This window comes from Propithecus coquereli, unplaced genomic scaffold (genome assembly GCF_000956105.1).
Source record: "Propithecus coquereli isolate 6110/MARCELLA unplaced genomic scaffold, Pcoq_1.0 Scaffold353, whole genome shotgun sequence".
NCBI lineage: Eukaryota > Metazoa > Chordata > Mammalia > Primates > Indriidae > Propithecus > Propithecus coquereli.
The window spans coordinates 2662931-2664619 of NW_012149208.1; the positions used below are offsets into that span (position 1 = coordinate 2662931).

Here is a 1689-nt window from a genome sequence, read left to right on the forward strand (position 1 = left end):
TAAAATTTATAAAAAGGGTATCATGCAGTAACATATAATGTCTTAAGACTTAAAACTTTTTTCACTTAACATTGTTGAGATTTTTAGTTCTATGAATACTTTTCTATATTGTAAATGTTATTAAACATTAAAAACAGACTATCATTGACTCTTTTAAAAGGAAATGATTGAAAACTATGTCCATTGGAATGAAGACATAGGAGAATGGCAGCTAGTAAGTATTACCTTCATCCTTTCATGAAATACTTACAGAGTACTTGCTGTGGACTAAATTGTACTGGCCATAATGGGGAGGAAGGTGGTCCGCAGGATGAATTAGAGGCGAATCCAGTAGGACGGAGAAGATGTGTTCCCAATTAGCTGTGTTATATTTTATAATAACTAGTAAACTATAACACACAGATCATGGTCTAGGTGGAAATGGTCAACATCAGGGGCTCCATGGGACTGAGTGACCTCTGGGGCATGTCTGCTCCCACTTCCAATCATGTTCTGCCAGTGTAACATCAGGTCATCTCACAGTAATTTGCCTAATTCATGGTGTTAATTACTAATTAAGACATTTCTGTCCCTCTCCTTTTCTTTTTTTGAGAAATGTGTTGCATATACAGGAAATAACATGAGGAAACAAACCCCAGTACCTGATAAAAAGGAGAAAGATGTAAGAGTACTTTTTTGTTCTTTTTAAAACTGCAGTTGTTTCTTTATAGGAATATGAGCCATTAAATTGTGTTGTCACCCTGGTCTGTTAATTGGCTCTGATGAAAAGTGGACTCATCTTTTGGAAATAAAGGCTCTGGGATGGCATGGTGATGAAGACAGCTCTGCTTACCCCCATGGCAGGCTCACTACTCTACACGAGCGGCACGGAGTCACCGTTAGGAGTCTTTTCACTACCTCTCTGCATCATGGGGCTGTAGTTAGAGACTAGAATGTGTCTGTCTTCCCTTTCAAAGTTAGTTCTAGTTCTAGGTTAACAAGAAGAGGGAGCAGTTTTAGGGAAAACAGCAACAGTTTTTCTTTATGTTAAAGGAAATTTATAGTTTGTGAGGGATTCTTATTTACCAACCTTTGGTGAATGCATTTTAGATATTGGGATTAGATATCTTGAGACATTTGTTTGGTTTTGTCTTGTGTGGCTTTTTTTCTAGGATTTTATTCAATATTTTAAGTCTTCCCCCAAATCTGATTTAACTTTCTCCTGTAAGAGTGCCTTGTGTGTGTTTCCTTTACTCAGCCCTTTGAAGTGGACCTTTCCCACGTGTATCTCGCTTATACTGAGGAGAGTCTGCGCCAGTCTTTGATGAAATTAGAGAGGCCACGGACTTCCAAGGGGAAAGCAAGGCCAAAGACAGGGAGAAGGTAAGGACTGCCCCTCAGTCCCATGTAATGAAAGTAGTGAGATATTCTAATTAGATACATTTAAAGGAAATAACAATTTATTTAGTTAACATAATAAATGTTTGGCTGACACATTAAAAGTCAAATTCCTTATGTAGTTAGAATTTGAGTAAATTAAATCTGGCTAAAGATTTAATTTTCAACTTCCTTAGCCCTCCTGAGTAGTAGAATTTATTTTTAATTCACTTTGTTCTTTCCAAGTATGTAATGGATCACCTACTATCTTGTTTGATTCCTTAATTCTTGCAGGAATTCTTCTAGTGAGATGCTAATTAATTTGCATGGTTA

General features: G+C 36.8%; 1 protein-coding gene across 1 annotated transcript in view; it reads left to right on the top strand.

Annotated features, from left to right (window-relative positions):
- KIF3A (kinesin family member 3A) overlaps nt 1–1366 on the top strand; it is a 56448-nt gene extending 55082 nt beyond the window's left edge. Inside the window, exons 12-14 of the mRNA XM_012651313.1 lie at nt 161–214; nt 593–661; nt 1238–1366. Of these exons, the coding sequence (XP_012506767.1) occupies nt 161–214; nt 593–661; nt 1238–1366 (252 nt within the window). The remainder of the gene's footprint in view (nt 1–160; nt 215–592; nt 662–1237) is intronic.
- Nucleotides 1367–1689: the final 323 nt, after the last annotated feature.